The sequence below is a fragment of the Melospiza georgiana genome, chromosome 1, assembly GCF_028018845.1.
Source record: "Melospiza georgiana isolate bMelGeo1 chromosome 1, bMelGeo1.pri, whole genome shotgun sequence".
In the NCBI taxonomy this organism is placed as follows: domain Eukaryota; kingdom Metazoa; phylum Chordata; class Aves; order Passeriformes; family Passerellidae; genus Melospiza; species Melospiza georgiana.
This window is the reverse complement of record NC_080430.1, coordinates 29506977-29531727: the sequence shown is the minus strand read 5'-3', so window position 1 is coordinate 29531727 and position 24751 is coordinate 29506977. Positions and strand designations below refer to the sequence as shown.

At 35.5% G+C, this 24751-nt stretch overlaps 1 protein-coding gene across 2 annotated transcripts in view; it reads left to right on the top strand.

Moving 5' to 3' along the window:
- Positions 1 to 24751, top strand: part of AGMO (alkylglycerol monooxygenase) — a 185407-nt gene that overhangs the window by 106161 nt on the left and 54495 nt on the right. For both annotated transcript variants that reach the window (XM_058024879.1, XM_058024870.1), the window contains exon 12: positions 1093 to 1198. In XM_058024879.1, coding sequence (XP_057880862.1) covers positions 1093 to 1198 — 106 coding nt within the window. The remainder of the gene's footprint in view (positions 1 to 1092; positions 1199 to 24751) is intronic.

Here is a 24751-nt window from a genome sequence, read left to right as displayed (position 1 = left end):
TATTTATAACTCTATGTAAATCTCAGAAATTATATCGATAAAGAGATATAATAACCCAGACACATGGCTGTCTGTTACTAGAAAATAACATGTGACTAGCCAGCACCTAAATCCAGGATTGTTCCCATAGCAAGAAGGGACTACATCTGTGTAGAAAACCTTGCAGAAAGGTTTTGGGATGGGCTCTTCATGTGTTCCTCTGTGCTTGCATGTACTGGGGCCATTCCTCTGGGTTTGGGACCGTGGCAGGTGAATGGGACCTGCCAGCTGTCTGAGGCTCTTCAAGGTGGGATTGTGTGAGCCCTGTGCAGCAGGCCGTAAGTGCCAGATACCGTGATGGTATATGAAGGGCACACAGTGTAGCTCAGAGTGAGCTCAAAATCATGTGAAAGATGGTGTAGACTTGAGACTATATGTCATCACTATAGCTTCAAATAAAATTGGATCTTGAATACGCCAGGCCAGTGAGATACATTATGAAGTAGTCTATATGGGCACTGTGGTGCTAAAGAAGAGTAAGTGGCATCCACATTTGCTTGCAAAGAACTTATTTGCTCTGACAGAGAAGAAATGTGGAGTAGAAGTTTCCTTTGAGGATGAGGCACCAGTTCTGCTTTGCACCTGCTGTTCACTATGTTTTCAGAAAGGAATACCTTTCACTTTTAAGGACTGAATAGTTTAATTCAGGATAGGTAAAAATCTGTCAACATGCCAGACATGTGAATAACCTAGGGAGTTAATAAAGAGGCATTAGTAAAAATTTATGGAAGTAGACCACTGAAAATATTACAAACTACTTATGTAGCAGTTCTCAGAATTTTGTTGTGGTAATTTTTGAGATCAAAGGACAGTAAGTAAATATACAGCTCCATTTTTGTTAGTTCAAATATATTTTGCAAGTACTGGTATTCTCACCACAGCAAATTCATGGTTGTAAGTCAGTGTAAGGTAAATACCATAAAAACTTAACTTTAAGAAAGATGACTAGATGTAAGTGGAGGACATCACAAACTAATTCTACTTTCTCTTTGTCACTGAACTTAGCAAAGAGGAAAAGATTGGATGTTAATCTGAATTGATTCTCTTTTCTAGGTCCAAAGCAGGAATTTTGGAAATCATCCGCTGTTTAGTCTTCATAGTTGCTTACGAACTTGACTACTTTAGGAGTCATTTTTCCTTCTTGGGCTATGCATATGAGGTAAGACATTTATTTTAAAATGTCTGTGCTTATTATTCTAGATTTTTTTATCTTTCTCCAGAAAAGAAACACTAAACATTTACATTTTGCTTCCTTATTTTTCATTATGCTATTTGAATAGAGTATTATTTTTTTCTCATCTCATTATTTTTCACTTTTTATGATTATTTTGTAAGAAAATTATTCCAGTTCACTACTGAGATGCCAGTTATCCTTGGAAAAAAGGTCATGAAGGACTGCATTTACCACTTCTTGCAAAAATAATTTACTTGTGATCACATGCTTTGAAGTGAATAATAGTAATGCACTGCTGATTTTCGATTGTTTAATTCTCCTTTAATGGGAGAAATATGAAAATTCTTGGAGGCTGGAAGACTTAAATATAACATTAATCCTGTGCCTCAGAAGCAGACTTTTAGCCATTGGCAAGGAGTGGATACAGGACAAAATAGACCTATGGTCTGATACGTGTGGTTACTTTTGTGTTCTTAGCATTCACTTTTATCCTCTTCATGCCTTTTGCTTTTTATTATTTTCATTTCCAGTACAGTTGGTATTTCATATCTCTTTTAATATTATCACAATGAAAAAACAATAATCATTGTTAGTATTCCTATCTGAACAACATTACCAAACTACTTACTATTGGTTACCAGGAAATAATGGTTATTCATAACCAACAAGGTTATGAATGGTTGGCTGGATTGGTAGAACCTCATCAGAAAGTTACTCTTTTGGCTTAAAATCGGAAAAAAAATGAAATTAAACAGTAGGAATTTAGACTCAGGTTCAGAATGGTTCCTTTGACTTCAAACATATGGAAAATTTATAGCATCTTTCCCAGTTAGAAGTGGTCTCGCTTCTCCTGCTTTTCTAAAAGAAATGAAATTAGAAAAAAAAAAAAAAAGTCTGCTGCTGCTGTGGGTCTGGGAGGTTTTTCTGGGTTTTTTTTTTGGGTTTGTTTGTTTGGTTTTTTTTGGTTTTTTTTTTTTTGGTTTTCTTTTGTTTCGCTTTTTTTTCTGCCTGTGTTGGAAAACAATATCTATTAGACAATATTTAAAGCTAGATAAATGCCACTCATTGAGAATTGTTTCATTACTCCCCTGCCCCCCTTGTTACATTGTCAAAGGTGTGGTGTGTAAATCGAAGGGTTCTTGAATTCCTTTGATAAGAGTCTGCAAGAATTTAGCAGGTATTTTAAGAGGTTTACTTAAATATTATTTGAAAATTGCTTGTAAAATTTCCCTAGTAGCCTAATACAGTAGAAGGGCTTGAAGTGACAAATTCTAAAATTTTGGAACAATTTACCTTGCCCTTGAGACATAGCTTTCAGACTTGAATTATTTGGCTATTCAAACTGAACTCTGCGAGAATTATGTCATTATATACACCCTCAATACCTGCCCTGCTGGTATTTTTATTTATATATATTTATTTATATATATATTTTATTCATATATAAAAATGTCTCTTACTAAGAAATGAGTAGAATAAAAATATTAGATTAATATTCCTATAGTTTATCAGGAATTCTAGAGCTTCCTTTTCTTTCACGAAGAAGAAAATAAAATGAAGTGGTTCTTGCTCTGTTCTTTATATGTTTCTGTCATTAAAAGAAATAATTCATTGTCATCTTGAGTTCTTCTCTACTGTACTTTCCTATACTTTCTTCCTTGTGTTTGTTCCTTCATCCTTCATATTACAATTCTTTTTTTAGTCCTTTGTTTGACACTGACTACGTAGCCCATTTTTTACAAGAAACAGGACTACTTCTACACAATTTTTCTTTGAAAATACTGAAAAAATAAGTGTCTTTCAAATAATTTGCTCTTGGGCAAACCAGAATAGGTATTGTTTCTGAGTGATGCCAGTATTTCCACCCTTGACATTTTCTCACAAATCAACAATTTCATTATATTAATAGCTTTTGTGATCATACAATAATAGAATAGTTTGGATATGAAGTATAAAGATCCTCTAGTCCAATCCCCTTCAATTAGCAGAGACATATTCAACTACATCAGGTTGCTCTGAGCCCCAGTCAACCTGATCTTGAAAATTTCCAAGGATGAGGCCCCTACCACCTCATTGGACATTTTTTTCCAGTGCTTCACCATCTTCACAATAAAAAATGTTCTCCTTTTTGCAGTCTGAATATTTGTAATGAACTTCAAAATGTCTCTCATTTTAAAATGAATGACCTACTTTTAAAATAAATGATCCACTTTTGCTCCCAGTGTATTAAATGCATGGTAGGCATGTTCTTATGGGTCTAATAGAATTTGTCAGGAGATTTTTCAGTTCATGTTAAAAAGTCTTCAAACAATAATGTCTTGCCTCAATATTGACGTGATCATTTTGAAACAGCAGTACCAGAAAGCATAGTAAATATATATAAACAGATGGTTTCCCCAGAAATTAGGTCTAAAATTTATCCTAAAAAATGTTTCTGTTCATCATTCGAAGTTGTTTATCCTTCATAATATAATAACATAGGTAATCTGCTTGATTTTAAACTTCCTTTGCTCTGTTTCACTTTCACGTTCTCTTACAAATTTTAAGTGTAAATTGAAATATTTAATTAATAATTTTGTTTTCCTCTTGGAAATATCTTGTCTTTAACATACATCTATATTTAGCTGACTTGGGTCTTTTTAATCTAATATTTCTGGTAGTCATAACCAGAAATATCCTCGAAGATGTTGTTGTTACATCTTCATCCTTGTGTGTTACCAAGTTAACAATTCTTTAGTAATCCATTGTTAAAGAATGAAAGCACAACATCATGTAAGAGGGTTTGTGTTGACTTTTTCTATAAATTAAGCCTTCAAGGGCATGATTACTTAAGGAGAAAGAAGTGTTTTAAGAATCTAATAAACAATTCTTTCTCAGAATTCTTAAGTTAATGGTGCACATTGCAGCAGATAAGTGCAAGACTGATTTTACCAACAGCATGTTCAATAATGAGGGATAAAGTATGTTACTGTTTTCCGTATGTGTGGGAGATTTTCTGCTACTATGTTTCATATGTTCCTATTTCTCGGACTACTTTAGGATCAGTAAAGATTTCTAAAGAACATAGCCTTGCAATACTATTTGAAGGGTATTCTCATTGCCAAAAATAGGTGCTTTAAACTGAAAATTACTGTGTTTGGCTCATAAGGAGACTTGACAATTATCTGAATTACTGCATTGGAAGAACACCTTCTGAGGGGAAACTAAATGGGAAATAAAGAAGAAATGAGAGAAAACTAGGGAGCCAGTTAGAGAGGGGAGAGGAGCAGAGGAAACAAGGAGCAAGCCTTTCCCACTTTGTGATTAGATTAGCTCAGGTGGACATGAAAAAAGCATCTAAAGATGGCAATATGAGTAGAAGGAGCAGTCTTGCCCTCTGGCTCTCACCCTCCTTGCTATCTTGCTAACTGGCTTTGCTAGCAGGACTGACTAAGCCAGACAAAGATTTTTTTCAGGTAAGTGATGCAACTTGCTGTGGAGCAAGAAAGTTTCTTAATGCTGGGGCTCAGGGAAGGAGGAAGCAAAATGATGTTATAGTTGTGTAAGAAAGAAAGACTTCTGCTTTTGCTGAAGCTGCAGTCTTAATATGTTGTTATGTTATGTCTGCAGTCAAGTAAAGCCAGCATTGACTCCATCAATGCTTTGAAGTTGTGTGTTACCAGACTTGGTTCCTTATGAAAATTATGTTATTTTTCTGATAATTTAAATATATTTTCCTCCCTACTATTGTATTTGAATTCATTATATGATATACTCATGGGGATCTCTCCCAGTGTCCTTTTCTTCTCCAAGAAAATAATTTGAAGCTATCATCACTACAAAAGTGACCACAGGAGGTGGAACAGTGTACATTCCTCAGCAAGCATTTTCTGTTTTTTTTTCCTGTATATATTTCATATGGATGATTAGGTCAATGTGGGAGGGGGAGTGATTTTTTTTGTTGTTGTTTCTTTGTTTGAGGTTTTATGTGTTATTTGTTTATTTAAGAAAAAAGTAGTGATATATGAGGAAATTTTTATATCTTAAGAAAATTATTTTGTGGGTGGAGGTCAATAAAAACCTTGGTGACAGGGAATATATTTGACTGGTTTGAAGAGCTGGTGTGTTTCTTTTTAGAATCTATGCTGCCACATCCTATATTAGTTAGCTTTCTTTAGGCTGATTACTTCATGCCTGCGTAATGTGATGATTGTGTGTATTACTAAAGCCAAATCATTTTCTGTCAGACTGGGCCTGGAGCCTCCTAACCACCTGGAGGTAGCAGAAAACATTGCTTGTGTGTTCAGTTATGTGACAGTTCAGCAGGCACGATATGTAAAAATAAATCTGTGATGATGGTCCACCTCTTTAAAGTGTTTCCATCCAACTGCACTGGTTTGGCACCAGCCAGCATATTCCATGAGCTGAATTTGGTCAAACACTGGCTGTTATTTGACAGTAGTACTAATGAGGAGCAAGTAGAAATGAGAGCCATTGACATGTTGTTGGAACTCTTGTTTTAAATATTTTCACCAACTCTCATAGTAGCTGCAACTCAGACTTAAAATAAGAGGCTAGGAGTGAGGAAGAGGGAGGAGGAAATAGATGTCTGTCTTGATGTGTTTATCTTTTACCTTTATTGTAACTAAGGCATTGTATCTAAGAGTTAATCTTTTCATCCTTCTGCATTGCAACTTAATGAGCTGCCTGGCTATGCCACGTTGGCTGGCATATGTTAATTTACAGGTAGGAAGGACAACAAATCTAGGGCAACTTGAGTGGTGGAAAAGAGAGAAAAAGGGAGGTTTTATACATGTGTGATGTTTTAAATTAATAACTTGTTTTCTTTTCTATGTGGGCATGTGGTACATTAGAAATATAACCAGCTTTGGAAGATATACAGAATCTTGTGCTGCAGGGTGTAATTCAGCCCTTAACTAATGAAGGTAGAAATGAGCTTTATTGTGGTCAAATAGCTTATTTGCTCCTCCAGAGTATCTAAACATGGTAGATGCATCTGTTCCAAAAACTTTTGGAGACAGTATTCTGTACCAAATGGACTGCTTCCCTGATCTTTGATGCAATTCTGGTATTTCTTATGGCATAGAATCTAATTGGTCTGGATAAAACATAAAATATCTCTTTATTAAAGAACTAATTTACACTGTATCATGTGTTCTACAGAAGTCCCTCTTAATGTGATATATTATCACACTACTTATTTTTCCTTTCATCATACAAAGAGCTGCTGTTACCTCACTTGTTTCTTAGTATAATTTACCAGTGTTGGAATACTGACTTATGAATACAGACATAAAACAAACATTTACTCATAAGAACTTATTTCCACATCAACGATAGTTTTCTGCTCTGTAGCATTTTTTTCTTGGTCCCTCGTTACGATCATCTGTGCCACATTTCAAAGAGCCGCGTGTCCCATATTTGGTTTCCATTAAGGTGAAAACTCCATGCCCTGTGCTGTGATTTATGACCTCAGCATTTATGCAGTCTCTGTGCCATAACTAGATTGGCTGGTGTATTTCAAATATATTTTAGAAATGAAACTGGGGATGGAAGGAAACTCTGCTGCCTATGATAAAAAGCCTTGTCAACACACATGGAATTAAACAAACACGCGTTGTAATCGTTTTTTTCTATGTTAGCTTCATTCAGAAAAGTTTGCTATGCCATGCAGTGTATCCCAGGGACTGGACTTTTAATATTCTTGACAACTGCCCTAAGGGGAATAATGTCCCTTAGAAAAAGTCACAGTAAAATCTGGCAGTAGATTAAGTTAGTTTCCACTTAGGTGTGACAGCAGAGTCATTACTGATTTTAGACTTAGCCAGTTTGAGAGTCGGCTTCACCACCATCAACTAAGGACTATGATGTATAGTTCCAGATGCTCCGGCCAATTGACCGTAAAATTGCTCTGCATTTCTGGCAGAGCAGTTGAGCTGGAGCTTTTAAAATCTCCACTCCCTGAGCTCAACACCCTTCCCCCTCTGCTTAAAAGCTGCTCATTATTCTTCTTCTGCCCGCTGATCTTAGTAAAAGAAAAACTTCTGGAATCAATTAGAAGTGTCTGCGCTTGATGAGATTTGCACGTGAGTTCGGAATTGCGAGGCTTTGATAGTGTCAGCCAACAGCTGCAGTTTCAGGTGGTAAATCTGGGAAGGAATTTTCCAGGGTTTATTTACAATCATAAAATAAAACAAAAATCAAGACAAGTTGGAAACCATCTAATGTGTTGTTAAAATGAAGCCTGAATTGGGTTATATATTTATTTAAAAAAAAAAAAGTAAACTGGCAGTTTATTATCAGGATCTTTTCAATTACCTTGCAATTACTAGGCTGTACAGAGCAGCTGTAATAAAACGCAAGCTATGGTCTGCTTGCTGTAGTTTTACCTATGAAAGAAGCATCTGCTATTACTTTTGTCACTTTAATTGTTTGACAAGACAAGGAGGTAGTCATACTTAATAGAAATCAGAAACATGCAGCCAAAGATAAAGCAAAGTAGTTCTCTGAACATAGAAAATACATCTTAACATATACTGACTGAAATTTTGTGTTTTCTTTTGTCAACACTTGCTCTCATAAACTTTATTTTCTAACCCTCCTTATCCCAAAGCAGTCAGTGATTAGCATGTAGCTGTATGCAGTTTGCATTTTAAAAGTAACAGCCATGCCAATGAGATCATTAATGTTCAGTTGTATATCTGAGGGTGTCTGCAGAAATGAAGCTCTAGTATTTCACACATCTTGTTACTGATGTAATTTGGTTTGTAAGTCAAAGCAATTTTTTCTATAAGACAGTAATCCTACAATCCCTGTCAAATTGCATTCTTTTCTACATCATAATAACACATGGATAGAGATCTCCATACTAGCAAATCACTTCACTGATATTAGTCCCTAGTGACAACTGACATATTCCACATGGGTAGATATTTGTCTGTGTAACTGTAGTTGAAGTACTAGAGTATTTTGTTTGGGTTTTTGGTTTTGTTTTTGGGGCTTTTTTTGTTAATGCACAAATGCGTGAATTTGTTTCATACCCTGTATTTCCACAGATGTGAAAGACTCATGCTGACAGAGCTGTTGCTTATTGATCACTTTGCACTCTCATAAATGTTACATTCAAAGTTGATTTAAAATGTCATGTAAAGTACATTGCCATGTCTAAGAGTCAAAGGCAGGGTAAGATGGGCAATTCGTGTGTCCTGGATGAAAGACATTGGCTTACTTGTGGAGATTCCCCTTCCACGCAAGTCATGTGAGGAGAAGCAGAATATGTGGTCTGAGGAGTGCAGAAGGGCTCTCCCAGCCATGAAGAACACCCCTGAGTGGGCAATCTCCAGCTGCACTGTGCATGGCCAGTGTGTGTGTGTGTGCTCCCTGGACTGTCTTTAGCCCATCAAGCTCACCCACATATCTGGCCTTGTCAGCACAGGCTGATACTCAAAATTAGTAGACTATTTTCCAAAACTAGATAGCTTACCTCCAAAACTATTGTAAAAGGCAAGTTACATGAATTATCCTAAAGACAGAAGAGTGCTATCTCTGTTCCCAAGACCACAAATACAAATGACTTAGTTTGAATTTTATCTTCAAACATGATAGGCAGAGGGATTGAATTAACTTTTAAGAGATAAAAGCTGTAGTGAAACAAGCTGTTTCTGATGTGGAAAAGATCTGGGTTTGGCACATACAAGGTGACCACAAAGAACCAACCTGGTATTTAAAATATTTTGGATATTTCTATCTTGTACAGTTTAAATAGAGAAACCCCAAATATTAAAAATACATGCAGTCCAGGATTACTCAATATTTGCATCTTGCAATGGAAATGGTAGCAGGGTCCTCTTCCCATAAATGTCTCTCCCTACATCTAGAACAGTGAGCAGCTATGAAAACTTAACATTTCTGCAACAGAATGTTTTTGTAGGACACACAGATTTGGACTTTAATTTAGCTCACTGGAAATCCTAATCAATACATTTGTGTAGGAATGCAGAAATTAATTCAAAATGTTCTATAATATGTTTTATTACTTTTTAAAATCATAAATGCTATCTTCTGCTCAGTCTATTTTTTCAGAAGCTTCTTGTGAACACTAAAGGAAGAAAAGCATAGTAAAAGTTGAGCCTCTGTTTTCCTATTAGCAGCACCTGAAATAACTACAGAGACTGAAAACTAGTTCATGACATCTGGGCAATTGCATGCTAAAATTCTAACCAGCCAGTGCCTTTTGTCTAAAGTGGGCAATAGATCAGTAAGATAAAATCAAGCCATTATATGTGCTGTGATTTATTTCCTTTATTACTGCCTTATTACATCATTCCCATGCAGAAGTTCTGTTTTCTATGATGTTTAGAGTCAGGGCATAGGAGAATATAGAGAAAGCAACAATGCTATATTTGATTTTATATGTGGGTATTACGCAGCCCAAAGAGAATGTTTTAAAATTTCCTTTTCTTGCCAATGCCAAATAAAAATTGCCTGATGAAAGAAGATTAGCAAATGCTGTGTTTAACAACTGATTACCAAATGCAGAACACACAAAACACTTTGTATGTTTAAAAGTTGGAAATAGGTGTTATGAGAAAAAAGTAAATATAAAGCTCTAGTTATCACTTGAAACCAAGGCAAAATAATACAGCAGCCCTCTATAGAGTCTGGGAGTGATCACATTTGTCCTGACGGAATTTGTTTGGTTTATCTTCATGTGGAAACCATGAAATGTTTGAATAGGTTGTTTATTTTGCTGGTTGGAAGCTAATACAGTTGAAGATGCCTGGTTTCAGTTTGAACATTCCAGATTTTGTTTTATGGAGAAAGGGATGCTATATTTTTTCCTTAGCTATTACCTGAATTCATTGCACATCTGCATGTTACTATACTCTCTACATCTATTAATTTATCCTGGTTTTGGTTTCATGTAGTTTGCCTACAAAGAGTGGTCAGACACTAGGAAACAGCTCTAAGTGGTAGTGAAGCAGGATGCTGAGAGGCAGAGTCTGGCCATTAACTACATTGTTTTATACCTACTTCATAGCTCTTCCCACTTCCTTTTGAGACCAGCTAGCGAGTTTATCACATTTTAGGGAAGATACCTGTCATTGCACGTACATAAAAGAGCTTATCCTGCTTCTGCTTGCTGTGTAAGCAGTGAGTTGAGTTGCCATAATCATGGCTGAATTCCTGGTCAATTTTTTTTTATGGTCTTAGAAGTGAAACCTATTAGTGTAAAAGTTACCTTATTTAGAGAAGTCAGGAGAGGGTTATATATACAAATCTTTTAAAGTTCTTTGTCATTTTCAGCTGAGAACATTCTAGCACAGGATGAGAAGTGTTCTGGACTGCAATTCCAACATCTTTTTGGGCTATCTTTGCTTCTAATGAAAGTGTTGCCCTAAAGTGAATCCATTCCAAATGTATCTTTCTGTATTGTGTGCATGGGGGGTGATCAGCTCCTGGGGTTATCCGAGTCTTGTTAAACTGCATCCTCAGACCATAAAACATGTAAAAAGCAGGAATTCATCTGTCAGACTTGTGAATTGGACCTAAAAATGTGTTACCAAGATACCAACAACTGAGAAGAGCCTCTTGCTAGAAGCAACTTGCTAGTATTTGCCTTGCCTTCTGGATAGCAGTCTAAAATATACAGTTCAATAAAAAAACATGGCATATGCTTTGATATGTTTTAACAACTACTGAAAATAGCTGAGACTTTTCTGAATAAAAGGATACAGAATTCCTTACTCCTTCTCTTCCCTTTTATTACTTTTGCTTTTTTTTGTTTCCTGTGTGTGAGAAATGAAAAGATATTAAAGGAAAATGGAGAGGATTAGGGAAACTTTTTTTCTAGTTCTCTAACCAAATCAAAATAAAATAAAACCTATAAAATGTTTTCAAGTCCATGAAAATTGGAAATCACTTTTTATACAAAATGTTAAGACAAACATAAACAGGTGTGAGATTCAAGGTGAGTAGTTAGAATGTTTCATCCTACCTGGGTTGACACACTTATTTCACTTCGGGGTTTTTTTTGTTTTTTTCACTTCAATATTATAAAGTAACAATAGTCAAATAGCAGAACAAATTATTGCAAATAGTAGAACAAATTATTGCCTGAAACAAAAGCATCTCAATCAAACTTCTTGGTTTAAAATAAAGTCAAAAATCTTCAATTTGCTTTGAGCTCATTCATCTTGAAATAATACATTTCAAGAAAAAAATTCTTTGTTTTAGTTGTCCAATCTCTACTTTTAAGAGCAGAGAGAGATAAGTGAATGTTTCGTCTAAGGGACTATCTGAGGATCTTGCTGTTGAAAGTAAGAAGCTTTTCATTGACAGAGAGATATTTGAAAAAGCAAACACATCTAGTTTTAACTCCTGGGTATTGGTAGGACTTTAGTGCCTTGGATTCAGGTCGGCTTTTTCACACTGATTTTTTTAGTTACATTACTCAAGGGTAGCTCATCTGAAACAGATAAGGAATTCTAGAGTATTCTGATTAAGATAGTGATAGAACCAATATTGTTATATAGCTATAGTTGTATTATAAATTGGTGCAATCATAATTTGATGTTTTCAGGACTCTTATTGGACTATTTATCACCTTCTAAGTAATCGCTAATTTCTGCCAAGTTCTTATAAAATAGTCTTAATCCACTAAATGAATCAAATCTGTTCATTCCAGTGAACTCCTGACTAGTGGAGAGTTAAGAAGGAGGAAACAGGTTCTTTAGTGGATCCAGGTTTATTTTTTTGGCTTTGCAAGCTCTCTGGCTTTCACAACTTATTAGCATCAAATAAAAATCAAAACCATTGGATTGCAAAAGCAACAAAAATAATAGCTGTGAAAGCAGTGTGCAGGCAAAACTGGTCCATTTTTCTTAGACAGTCCAAATAAAATCTGCCTGAATAACTACTTTGAATCCTCTACTGTTTTATTTTGATCTTTTGAGGACTAAGTTGCGTGATCTTCATGATTTTATTTTGCTTTGTACAATAATTCATACTAATAAACTCTACACAGAAGCATATTTGGGCATATATGCCAGTAATTTCAGAGAACCCATAATAGATTTGGCAGGAGAGATTCTGCTTTTCAGAACTGTACATGTGTGGACAAATGTTTGCAACTTGGCTTAGACAGAGTCTTTGGAATGTAAATGCTCTTTGGAAAACTGTTGTTGAAAGGGAACCATGTTGTTAGCTTAATTGCTAAGAAACAAGCTAGGCTTGATACCCTTCAAAATTCTGCTGAATGACTCCTGTTTCAAGGAAAACAGAAAAATGGTTGTGCCTTTAGTCCAAAGTGTGGTCCTTTGGGAGAAGAATGGGAAAATTTGTGCCTATCAAGTATATTATCAAACAGACAAAAGATTAAAGGTGTAATGGAAAGGAAATGTCATGAGGGATGGCAGGCACAGACTGTCCCCAGACCATGCAGGACACACCTGGTCCAACGAGTACCTGTAATGGTCTAGGAGAGAGGGTAAAGGTGGAAAGCAGGGAGGATCTGTACATTCTCCCGAAGTCTGTTATTACTTCATTTGGTAAGGATCTGAATTATTAGATTGCTCATGGGAACCCACTCCTACAATGCTGTAGAATTCATGTTTTTCAGAGTGGGAAGTGAGAGAAGAACCTTAGGTTTGTATGGCATTATCTGCAATTATTAATTATCTTATTTTACATCTTTCCAGCCCACATGCCCTGATTTCTAAAGTCTTTAGACAAGTCCTTGCAGGCAGATTATCTCTGTAATTTGGTGACAACGTCATGGAATCATGGTCAGACACACAGGCACACACCTTATTTTCTCAGTGGTCATGAGTTGCTGAATCAGTGATTTAAACCTAAATGTGATGTTGGATTTTCTGTCCTGAATTACAGAGGAGACATTTCTATTGTTAGTATTCATTAGCATAAGTTTTTTTCCTTGAAATTTTTATGAAGTTGTCAAAATTGCAGGTTCAGCTAACGTTGTATTAATGCCAGGCAAGAGTGCTGTATGACTGTTCCCCAGCATCATTTCCCTATTACAGCTAATGCAGTCCATCTCACTGAAACCAAAAAGCTATTGCCAGTACACCTCTTAAATTATTCTCAAGCTGCCAGCTGTGCCATTTGCCTTTGATCCTTTCTTTCATGGTAATTGTCATACTGAAAGGTAAAACTAAAATATATTCTGTACCAAGAGCCACCTTTTCATACTTCTGGAGGATATTTGTCCTCACGAGATTGCTGCAGATTTTACGTAGCATTAATAGTCTTCTCTATGTGCTATTGCTGCCATCAAGTGCAATTATATAATTATGCATGTGTAACTATTCATATACAGTAATTTTTAAGTAATGCCAGCTCTCTGGAGCTCTAGCATTTTCTTACTGCTTAATTTAAAAATATCACTTAGCATTACATGAAACACATGAAACACCTCATTGTTATATTTTAATGGGAGCTAAAAAAAGGAAAATTCTGGTTGAATATGCACTTTGAAGTGTGTTGCTGACCAGAAGAATAGATTGCCTTGTTAATAGATGAAATTTGGTAGTTTAGTGACTTGCTTTCATGGTTTATTTACTATCTGATAACATAATTGAAAAAAACCTGTGGAGTTGTCAGTGTAAACAAATCTTTCCAGCAGGGAAAACAATTATATTTACCTTACATTTGTTATTACGTGCAAAGAAAAATACCTCCAAGATGTTCTTCTGACCAATGTGGTTTAAAAATTGCTTTCCAAATACGAATTTTTTATTACTTCTGATTCATGATATTTAGAGAGGAAAATACTTCTCAGTTTTTCATTTATTGCTTTAGGAATCTTGTTTAAAACATTTGTGTGGTTTTGATCTTCCCTGTATTAAGGAGGTCCTGAAGCATCATGCTGTCCATTAGCTCTACAGCAGTAAATCAGGATTTTAATGTATTAATGAGATGTTGGTCTGCAAGTAGCAAAGCACTTCATCGCCACATTCTCTGCTTGCAATGTGATATTTAAGAATCAAATTTTCCTTTATGAACTCTGAAGTCAAACTAGTTGACATCCAGGTATTCTAACAGTTGTACAAACTACTGTCAAGTCCCACAACAAAGCAATAGTCCTGTTTCCAGGTATGTACAATGTAAACATGAGATGAAAGGCAGTAGATGCAAATAGACACATTTTGGACCAATGGACAAATATTACAACCAATCAGAAAGAATTTTTCCAGAAACTGAGGATGTTCCTAATGAAAGATACCAGAAGTAGCTCGGGGAAGAGAGAGATGTGCTGCAAAGATCCTTCAAATGTTGAAGATTATCTGACTTTTGAAAAGGGAGCTAATGGAAACATACAAAGTAATCATTTATCCATTTGTTTCAGTAGCACTGTGGATGGATATTGGTGAGGTATGAAGGTTTTGGCAGAGAGGATTGCTGCTTTGGAGAGATGAGAAAACAAGGGCCCAGATGAGAATTCTAGATCCATGAATGAATAAGACTAATTATCTCTGGTGTGTTAGAAAAGAATCTGTGGATGTGGGTATGGGGAGTCTCAAGACAGGTGGGATTTAAGATGACATATAAACAGTGATGATACCTAGAATTATGGGAAAATGAGAGAAGATTTATTTGAAAATAGAGGAGATAAAGAATTTAAAGTATATTTAACCTAGAGTAACATTCCAACATGTAACAATATTGGGACAGATGAAATTTCTATGGTGGGGTGAGGAGGATGAGACTTGAAGAAAAGAGTGGGATCCACATAGAGATGATAGAATTTGTGCTGGGATTAATAATATATAGAGAAGCACAGAAAAGGGAAAAAGCTTGCACAAGAATGGTGTATCTGAGCTATACAAGATAGCATAAAAGCTTGATGTTACTGAGCACTTCATAATGGCTTAAAATGAACTTTATAAAAGATCTACAAATAGATCTCTTTGAATGAAAACAAAACTTAGAGAAATAAATGTAATTAAAGAAATTTTTTCAGATACACAAAATAAGAATATATTTTTCTGTTTATTCATGTGATGAAACTATTTTTTGTTTGTTTTTTGAATACGTGAAAGTTAATTTTTCTGGAAACTGGGATCAAAAATGTTCCCTGGTATGTAGCAGTAGAACACTCTAGCACCACAGACTTTGCTAGTGTCAGAGGAGATTCGTCTGTGACATAGTGATTGTTCAGCCACCAGTGCCTTCTGCAAGAGCAGAAATGGATTGTAGTGTTGAGAAATCAGTAAATAATGTTTATGACATATCAATAGCCAGTAGAATTAAAGAGGAGGGTGCTAAATAGGATGTAAGTATTTGTCATTAACTGTCCTGTCTGGTGCATGAAAAAACATAGATTTTTCTCTTTAATCTGTGCAAAACTTTATTAGCTGTCTTCACATGGAAAAAGACCCTCTGAAATAAACCTTAGTCTTTAAAAACATTTCCAGAAAGAAGGAAGTAATTAATTCCTTAGAAAATCTGAAGAAATATATGAACAACATTAAAGAAAGATTTCAGTAGTGAACTTCAAATAACTGAAGTGCTAGTGAGACATAAGGACAGTGGAATACTCTAGGATGGGAGGAGGTGAAGAAAAATAGAGTGATGAAGTTGTGTAAAAGGATGTGATACAATTAAAGGAAGGAAAAGGGACAGCAACATGGTTTATCATGTAAGTAAAAAATGTTGTGGAAAAATGATAATGATGATGATGATGATTATTATTATTATAACAAATGGTGTTGCTATCACTTGTTTCTAGGAATCAAAAGTTAATATCTACCCACTGAAATGTTCTCATATAGTTCTAGTAGGTGAAAACAGGGGTAAAATTAGTTAAATCAGCACAAATGCTTGAGAAGTATCATAACAGCAAGTTTCATGCCATTTTGAAAAAGTAAATAGCATTCTGAACTGAGATAATCTGAGTTGTTGAGCTTTTTCTAAAAGAGAGAAAATGAAGATGTATAGTCAAGTATTTATGGTGAAAGTGGTACACACTCCCTCTGAAAATATTTTCTTTTTTTAACAACTTAAACACTCTGCATGACTTGAGACTATTCTGAATGATCTCCTCCACCTGAGGGAATGGCTCTAAAATTTCACTCTGATTTTTTTTCACTATGATTGCTACTAATTTTTTTTTTGCTTTATTTTTTTTTATTTAATATATGCATGCATTTTCAGGAGTAGAAACCATTACACATTGTCGTACATTTAAATAGATTATAGAACCCAGAAGAAATTATTAGCTTCTTGAAAAGCAGTGCAGAGTCTTAGAAAGTCTTAGATAATTATAACATCTACTGCAAAGTTTTGCATTTGATATTGCTATTTAAAATAGCAATAGTATGTACTTTGTGTGTGAGTGAAAAACATGGAAATGTTTACATCTGACTGATCTATTTTAAGTAAAAGACATATATTGTTTAGGTGCTAGTGAGAAGTGTGAATATTGTGATTGGCTACTGCACAGAAACTTTTAGACAGGTAGTATTTGGAGAGCAAATGAATTGCTACTGTGTAAGTTTAAAACTGTAGATGCAAAAGCTAAAATAATATTTTACTATACATGGTATAATGAATCTTTATTGGCAACTGGCATTCACAGACTATTTGAAGGGCGGTATTGGCCAGACACAAGTTATTTGGCACAGACCTTGCCTAGTATATATTTGCAGAGCCTGTCTGCATAAGGATGCTGGCAGGTTTATCCTGATTTCTATTCCAGGTGACAAATTTCTATCCAAGTGTATGAGTGATCAAATATTTTCCACTGGAATCTGGGCACAGTAAAATTTCTGAAGCTGAGTAGAAAAATTGAAGGATTTGCTTCAACTATAATAGTCTCTGCATACCAGGGTGACGGCAAAATATTTCCACTTGGACAACAGCAGGGTGAACAGTGCAGAACTGAGCTAAACATTTTTCTGGAATACTGATTGTATTTTGTTGCCACTTCTCAGTGGCATCTTCTCCTAACCTAGAAGCTGTGATCACTGTACTTTTCAATAAATTTCTGCATGAAAATTAAGCATTGGAAAGTACTAGTGCACAAACTGTCTACCAAAGCAAAAAGCACTCTTCAAACCAGATGAAAGCTATACCATAATCCCATTAGCTTTTTTTTTTTTTTTTCTGATGCAAAGCCAATTAAAAAATGGAATAGTTTCCATTAGTTTATTTGTCTTTCCTGGAGCAATTACAATTGCTAAACTTTCCTAAACTATATAAATGTGGAGTCTCCCTTTGTGACAGGTTGTTTAAATTTATAACTAAAGCTAGCATTTCCATCTCCAGTAAAAACCAAACAGACATTTAATTATAGTGCGTGACATTTCTGACTAAAATAGAGCCAACAGATCCTGTCAGACAGCCCTCATTGTTCATGGATTTTGAACAAATTGGGGATCTGTGAATTTATAGCCAGGTTTTTCTCTACTATTGTTTAAAATAGCACACATGGAAAACACGCCATGGGTGTGTTGTAATTCAGCTTTAATGATGTAACACTTGGTTTCAGTCAGTCGTTGGAGGATTGCAGTAACACTGCTTTAGTGCTTCAGACGTTGCATGTTCCGTAGCAATTATAGTCCAGCTTTCAATAATGGCTGTTGGCGGGGTATCCACAAGTGAAGTCATAGCAATTTTGAGAAAGAGCTAATAAAAATACACCTGCCTTGTAGTGGAAAATGAGCCTTTAATATCTTTGCTTTGAAGTTGAATGAAGCCCATAGCATTAACTAAAAGATACCAGTATTATGATGCAGTAATCCACTTCCCCAGGGAAAGTCACATATTTTTTAGTAACCATAACATTGTGAAGGAAAAATGGAAATAACAAGGTGATAATAAAAACTGGAAGAGTTGTTAGCGCTAAAATTAGGAATATGCAAAGCAATCCCATATCATAATTCAGGGATGCTGCATCTTAAGTGATGCATTATGTTAGTTTCAATGCAATTCCTTACTTAAATATATCAAAATCTACTTTTTGTTGAAATAATATATGGAATATTAAATCAGCATTTATGGAAAATATTTTTTTTGCCAGACAAATTCTCAGCTTTGTATTCTGGATCACTTTAGCTTTTGACAAGATTTTTACTCAGCCACTGACTGTTTACAGCCATTAATAATCCTCACTTTGTTTTCTTTACCAAAAGATCTAGGGTGAATTCCTTTTGTCTTTTTGTTATGTTTTCTTTTATTTCCTATCCTGATATACTTCATGTGTTTTGAATTCTCCTTAATTTTAGGAAGCATTAGTGGCTACCTCTTTGTGGCATATACAGTCAAGCTATGTCCTTCTAGGGCAGTCTATAATGCAGTAGTTATATGCAGTTATAAACTTCTGCTTGGAAGAAGTGTAACAAAGTATATTTTCAATAAATGATGGGCAAAAATGAAACCTCCTTAACTGCTCCTAAAATGAGAATTAGAACTTGGAGGATCCATTTCTGCCTATTGCTAAATTGGTGACTGCTCAGGCAAATCACAGAATCTTTCTTTGTGTTGATTTAACAGAGTGGAAAATGAATCCAAGAATTAGAATGCCCACTTTCAAATGCATTTTTTAGATATGATTACTCTGTCAGGAAAAGGGCTCTAGAAATACCCTATCCAAGGGCCTTAAACAACTGGAAGTTACACTGTCAAAGGAAGCCAGGTCCTTGCATCCTTGGTTTGCTTTTTTCTGCTCAAAACTCTGTGCCTGTTGCGACAGAGTACTCTTGTCATGCAGATGGCTGTACTAGTCTTACTGTGGTGAATATGCCTAAAGAAACTTCAAGTCAGACCTGGATGATTAGACCTTAGCTTAGGCTCACAGTTGTTCAGTGTGATATATTATGCGGCAATTTTGCAATCACTGTTATTGATATCAAAATCTAAACTGCAAAAAAAGTTGTATGGGTATATAAACGAATGGACTTCCTGTTGAAGTAAGAGTGGCTAAGAAATGAAAATAATTGGTGTATTCTTAGCAAAACAAGATTAACCAGGAGATCAGCAGAGCTACTTCCCTATTAATCACTAAATGTAATTTATGAAAAAAAATCTAGAACATTTTGTTAGGAATTTTTCTGCAACCTGGAGCTGCTCAGGAACTCACAGGATACAAATCCTACAATCAGACCTCCGGTTTCAGCTATATTAGAGGTTCCTCTTAAAATAACCAGAATTTGTGTGTCTTCAGGGCTGGATATTGCCTCTCATCCTCATCCTCACACTCACCAACATAGTAGGGTCCTTTAAGTGGAGAAGAGAAAGATAAAGGGCGCTTAACCCCATGCTGGTCTGATCAAACACCATTCCCTGCTAACACAGGAAGAAACATTCATCAAAGGGGTATCACTTGAGAATGACCCTACAAAAACATGCACACATGCTTAACTTCACATTAATGGGTCTATTTAGGTGCATGAAGTTAAGCATGTGTTTTAAATCTTTGCTGGATTGTAGTCTGTATTTCCCTTTCCACTAACCTGAGCCTTTACACAGGGTAGTTACCTTACTGGTCTGAAATGCCAGAAATTCTCTCTGCCTATGGAGAAGATTTTATATGTCTGAATTTAGTTTTAGATTGTCCCTAGTTGCCATAGGATTTCAATTTTGCCGTATCTGTGGTTTCTTCTTTTTGTTTAGGGTTAGTAGTACAAATTTCAAACAACTTGTATAGAGTTGCTACTTTTACATAGCAAGCATATATATAATTTCATTTCAAATAAAACCCCTAAACAATAATTATTTTTAATTAAAAATATTCTTAATAATGATAAAGGCTTCTAGCTTTTCTGCTAGTTTTTACTCTTAACTGAGGCTTTAACTTTCTCTCAACACTGATATAAAAATAACTAAGGGAATTATCTGTTTTTTAATGACTTCTATTTTATCATTTTGGGAGTGAGTGAACCTGTGCTGTGATTGGAAGATTTCCTATTAAGTGTTCAGTTTAGTAAAAGGAATGTAGAGAAATGCTGAACCAGAGCAAAATACTTAGGCTCTGGAACACAGTGAGCTTTTAAGCAAATCCTGGAGCTAAATTTCAATACACTCTGCAGTCAGGGATAGTCACAAAAGTTTTGTTTCACTGGGTAAACCACATATATCAGGAAGCTGAGCTGTTACACTTCCTACAAACTTCATACTACTGTCACTACATATTTTGCTGCTGTTCTTTTCTTTGTAAAATTCAAGTGTGCAATTTGCATTGCTACTCTGAAAGTAAATTGCCGTTGAGTCTTGACACCTGCCAGCACTGGTATTCATTTCAAGCCATAAAACATTACTTTGAAATAAATATTGGAAAGCTCATTAAATGTTGTCAGCTGTGTCATCTGTGTAGGCATAAAATAATCTAACTAAGTATTTCTGGATTCTGTTTTCTACTAAAAAAATGAGCAAAACTCTTTGTGAATGCTTTTCTGTACTTTAAAATTATTTTCTAGTGTTAAATCCCCTGATTTTTAACAATTCTACACACACACACAGAGTTTTTCCATGTGTTTCTTTGAGAAGCATGTACAGTTTCTGGTTTTATACTTAGATCATTCAATATCCAATTAAGGGATTAAGTGGGCCAAGTCAGACAAGAACTCTGAAAGTGAATTTCCCCTAGCCTCCATTATTTCCAAGTTGAGACAAAAACTGATTTTAAATGAACTTAAAGGCTGCACAGTGCTTAAACACAGTAGAACCTAGGTTCTGACTCTGACTCATTCTGGATAATTCCCAGTTGTTTCAGATGACTGAAGTGTAATATCCAGAGAAATAATTTTTATATTAGGAATTTCATTAATGTGTATGGTAATTTCTCTTTTTTTCTTTTCTATCTGGAAGCCTCCCTGCCTCATGAAACATATTTATCAGTTCCATGTTTATCTATACTGTGTATAATCAACTTTAGTGGATCTAGACTGAGAAGTATCAAATTTAACTAACTCCTATAAAAATAATGTATTAAGACAAGGATGGTTGTAATCACACATATTAAGCAGATATTTTCAGCTAGAAACTGTATACAATTTAGTATATTTTTTTTTGCTGTGTTGATAGGCTTATTTTTAGAAGATGAAAGCGTGAATGTGAGAGGGAAAAAATGCTCTTGTCATTAGCTTGATGAGCCCTTCATACTTGTGTTCCTACAACCCCAAGTCCCCAATCCATACCAAAAAAGATTCCACCATTTTTTTATTTTTCCTCAAAGGGAAGAAAATACTATATAACAGATAACTTGCTATCTGACTGATAACTTGTGATCATCCCACATTTTTATTTCACCAACTCCAGTCCTAGTGAGTTCAAACTTCTTGTCTAAATTTTCAGATCTTCCATGCAAATTCCCACTCTCCTGACTGCATGGACTCGTCTCCTATCACTTCCCCTTTCATTGGGAAACTCAGACTTGAGCCAATGATTGATGATTTAAATATCTATCCTGTTGCTCCTCTCATTTGTTGAGATGATTTCTTAACTTATTATTAACTAATGTCTCCCTCAAATACCCTTTCAGGATCTGCTTATTTGAGGGCTTCTGAAAGACAGGAACCGGTGTGTTAGTGTTGGCCAGAAAACCCCTTTAGATGGCTGCTGGCTCAAGATGGCACATGGTGCAATATCCCTCACAACTGTCTCTCCTATCTGTGAGCTCTTGTTTGTCATTATGGGTTATAAGCTCATAAGAAAAACGTCAGATTAAGGCTTGCTTGCAACCCTTCACTTAGTGAAACTGTGGTCCTGATTTCAGCTGCAGAAGTTGACTTTGATGAAATAGTAAAATTACTAGGCTACCCTAAATGAATTGCTGAATTGCAGGTTAATAGGCAGTGCTAGTACTGTTAGTAGGCAATTTTCAGCCAAAGATACATTATTAATGTGACCTCTCTGAGGGCCCTGTCCTGGGCCATGCAGCAGATGTGTTGTGGTGACTGACAGGGAGAAACCCTGGAAGCAATTACAGAGCATAGTTTGTCCTGGAAACCATTGGGGAATCCTTTAAATAGTATTAGAGAGCATTGTTATAATGAAACCTGTGAATCTCTGTACAAGACTAGAAATGGAAACCAGCAGCTCAGGGAGAAGCATATAGCTGAATTTATGTTGGGAGGAGAGAAAAGAGTTGTGGATAGCAGCCCAGGGGCACAGATTTTTGATGCTCAGAATCATGGCCTCAAGAAGAGGTGTTAAATCAGTGTTTGCAGACTAAAAATTTTATGTCACCACTGAGACAAATTCAAGCTTCCTGATGAAGCCATCTGATGGAAGATTTGAGCAAGGAGTTGGATTATGATGATATAAATTAGACCAGATTTTCTGCAGAGGAAATAATGCAGCCATGTACACTTACTGAGTTGGTTTTTTTAAGTGAAATGTCATGATGAAGTATATAGGCACTCTGCAAGTTCCTTTGAGGTATAATTTATAGCTACTGACTCACTGAGGAAGGTAACTTGTATATTTAAAGTTGTGAAATTGATTGCCAATGACTAAGCATTAACCAGTTAGCCAAATAAGAATTTTGCTACTTTTGGTAAAGAAACATGCTTCCACTTTTATGTGTACAGCTAACTTCTAGCACAGAATGGTAGCCACTGAACTTGAGCCTCTTGAATCATTGCATTTTCTTGGATCTGCCTAATAAAACCACTGCCATTTATGTGTCCAAATCAGTGTAATCTATGCATAAGTTAATGGGAAAAAAACCATCCTCTATTTTTGCATTTTTGGTCATAAATCAAATAGATTTTCTGTTATTTAGTTTAATGTTTTACATGTAAAGTGGTATGAATCTCAGTGTTGTAGCTTTTCTGTGTATTTTGCACATTACACTTGGCAGTTTGACAGAAAGCTGTCAAAGTAAATGACCAGAATTAATTACCATTCAGTAAAGTAAAAATTAGACAGGAATGTGGAACACATAGGAGCTCCACAGAGTAATATACTACTTTATAATTCTCTACATTATGGTTCATTAGGTGTATAAATCAATCTTTTCAATACACTTTGGCAGTATGGAAGTAAATTGTCATCTTAAATGAAAATCTCATTAGTGAGATAGTATGCACATCAATATCAGAAATGCACTTATTCTTGTATTGATGCCATGTTATTGTTATTGAACTGTCAGTGTTCTCCAGTCACCTGAACTAGATAACAATCAAAAAATATGTGAAATTATTCTATTCATTTTGAATTTGAACTTTCTTATACCTCTTCCCACTGCTTCATACCCAAGGGAAAAGAATTCCTTTATTAAGACTGAAGCCTAAAATTCCACTGCCTCAGCTCTTGAGAGAATTGTAGAAAATTACGAACCCTGACTACAAGAGAGGCTGAAAAAGGGAAAAATAGCCAGTTTACAGGCCTTGGGGGATTAATAAGTCCTCCCATATTCCTTGGAATCTGATTAAACTAAAGTTACACTGAGGCTATTGAGACAAAGGTCTGGTGTCTTTTTCTCTCCTGATAAAAGTGGAAAATATATTTTTCTCCACTTATTTTATCTCTCAATCCCTATGCCACCATTTGTTTTATAGATTAGAAATTCAGAACTTTGGGTTACTTAATTAATTTACCAAATAAAAATTAATTATAAAGGTTTTTGCATTATTATGGTTGGGACATCCTACATATTGAAAGTAAAAGTCTCTGTGTTAATGTGGGAGTATTTGCAAATGTGGGAGTATTTCTGTAATCTGTACACTGTGTCCATGTTGGAAAAATCAAAAGAGATTGTCAGTCTGAAAAAGGTATAATAAGAGAATAAGAGAATTAAAGAATTTACTTGTTCTCATCTGAGAATTGCCATGATTGTACTCCTGCAGTGTGTTTATTTGAAAAGAATTTATCCACTGAATGCAACGGAAGGGTTGGCCAAACTTTTTTAAACCTAGATGTAAGGACAGAAAAGAGGGGAAGGTTGACAGAGAGTGTTTGTTCAGGGGAAAAAACACCCACACACTCTTGGATAAAAGGAGCTACTTTCAAAAATATTTTTAAGGCTAGCCACAATTAGGAGACAAATATGAAAGGGTGGGGAGCTGTGGACAGGCCAGCAAAGGAAACAAGGAAAGAAAAAAGTGTCAAAAAGTTCCAAAATACAATATTTATAGTTCAACAGGAAATTGGCAATACAGTCACAGTGCTTGTGAGTAGAGTTGAAAAGAGAAAGTGGACAGCGGTGCAGGGCAAGCTGAGGTAACCCTTTCACTTTACACAAGCAACAGAATGCAAAGGATGGTAAAGAAGGTGTGTTGCTGAATGTAAACCTGTGATGATGCGTAGCTGTGTGCCTCTCTTTGGCAATATGGCAGGAAAAATGGGTAAGTTGGGGTATTTTACCTCTAGAAATGGGACCTTCTTTGAAAATGCCAATCTTTATATTAGAATGGCTTAATAGTGTATTTGGAATGTGGTGCAGCCTTGCATTAGGTCCTATGAGCTGAGAGCAGAATGCAAATGTGAAAGAACATCACAGGAGTACCTTTCATGGAAGTTCCATGTCATAGCACCTCATACTGTCTGTCAGCTGCGTGCCACCAATGGTCACCA